Source organism: Olea europaea, chromosome 9 (genome assembly GCF_002742605.1).
Source record: "Olea europaea var. sylvestris chromosome 9, O_europaea_v1, whole genome shotgun sequence".
Classification (NCBI taxonomy): Eukaryota; Viridiplantae; Streptophyta; class Magnoliopsida; order Lamiales; family Oleaceae; genus Olea; species Olea europaea.
Genome location: NC_036245.1, coordinates 6,318,583 through 6,320,067, shown reverse-complemented (window position 1 = coordinate 6,320,067; position 1,485 = coordinate 6,318,583). Strand labels below are relative to the sequence as shown.

The window sequence follows — 1,485 nt, the reverse complement described above, 5'->3', positions numbered from 1 at the left end:
GATACCTTGTTAAAATTTGGAGTTCCATCTTAAATGGTTAACTTTTTTAATAGGAGTAGCTCAAGACCTTATAAGTTAGTCTATGTTTCATCTTTATTCGATATGAAATTATATTCCTTAACATGATGGCGGTGGTGCATTGCAGCAGTTGGATTGCCATTAGGGTTTGGGTGTTAGCCTAATCTCGATTGGAAAGGATTCAAGTGTATGCAAGGAGTAGGTGGCGGTAATGCGTAGAGAGAGTCAAGGTACATGGGTATAGTTGTTTTGCTAGGGATAGGGATGTTTAAATTTAACGTGCGTATAATTTTATTGAGTGTTTCTATGAAATATACAATCCCTAAAAGTTTCACATTAATGCGATCGATGATGATGTGGACCAGAATGGTGGTGCTTTCATGTGAACTCCAAAAATCATCATTTAAGTCATGTTTTGTTTAGATAATTATTTAAATTTTTGAAAATTTTTAATTTAGTGTTTTTGAAAATTTTAAGACGGAATTGTTTGATGGAATTTGATTCAAGGTGAATAGGATATTTTATTGTGGTTTATTTAATTCATTTGAGTTGCAAGACTAGTGTTCAAATATTTTCAGTTTTTGCCCCTAAGTTAAAAAATTCACCTGACCAAATACTTGGAATTTTGAAGTTATTTCATTTGGAGAAGGTAGTCATTAGGGTTACCTATCTCTCGAATTTTGGCATCATGAATTTTTATTGTCTAAAACAAAAGTTATGGATGGTTTTCCAAGGGCTGCCAGAAGGTATTTGAGAACAAATAGATTCGACTTTGAAAATGATACTTATGCATATATCGATTAAATTTGCATACAAAATTTTACCCTATAATCCTCCAATGTGTAATATATTTATAGTTTAAATTTGTAAAATTAAGGATTTCATTTGAATTTAGAATGGAAAATTTTTTTTTTTTTTTTTTTTTTTTTTTTTTTTTTTTCAGAAAGCCGTCTAAGATAAAAATCCCAGTTTATGCGCTGAAAATTTTCTTCAGTTTTGCAACTGATTAGAGTCAGATTGCATTTTGGAGGTTTTTATTTATTTATTTATTTATTATTATTATTTTTTTTTTCTTTTTTTTTGGTGGCAATCCACTAATCATTGGAAATGATCTTATTAAACACAAAAAATGATGTGGCAAATGTGAATAAGCAAATTAACTTTATCTACATATTGTTAAGGGAATAAATCCCACATCAGTTAAATACCGAAATATTGGCCAACTTAAATAGATTTTGGGTCACTCCTATTAATAAGGTTAACCTTATTAAGATGGATTTCAAATCTTAACATTGTATCAGAGCCCAGTAAGCTCCAACGAGCTATTTGATCCGATTAAATCTCAAAAATGAGCACATAGATTTCAAGATTGGTCTGCTAAAAAAGAGCCACCATCTTGTAGGTGCATGTTAAGGGAATAAATCTTACATCGGTTAAATACTGAAATATTGACCAATTTAAATAGAT

At 30.1% G+C, this 1,485-nt stretch overlaps 1 protein-coding gene across 1 annotated transcript in view; it reads left to right on the top strand.

Annotated features, from left to right (window-relative positions):
- Positions 1-1,028, top strand: part of LOC111399867 (transcription factor MYBS3-like) — a 2,677-nt gene extending 1,649 nt beyond the window's left edge. Inside the window, exons 4-5 of the mRNA XM_023027356.1 lie at positions 477-525; positions 962-1,028. Coding sequence (XP_022883124.1) covers positions 477-525; positions 962-1,028 — 116 coding nt within the window. The remainder of the gene's footprint in view (positions 1-476; positions 526-961) is intronic.
- The last annotated feature ends 457 nt before the right edge of the window (positions 1,029-1,485 follow it).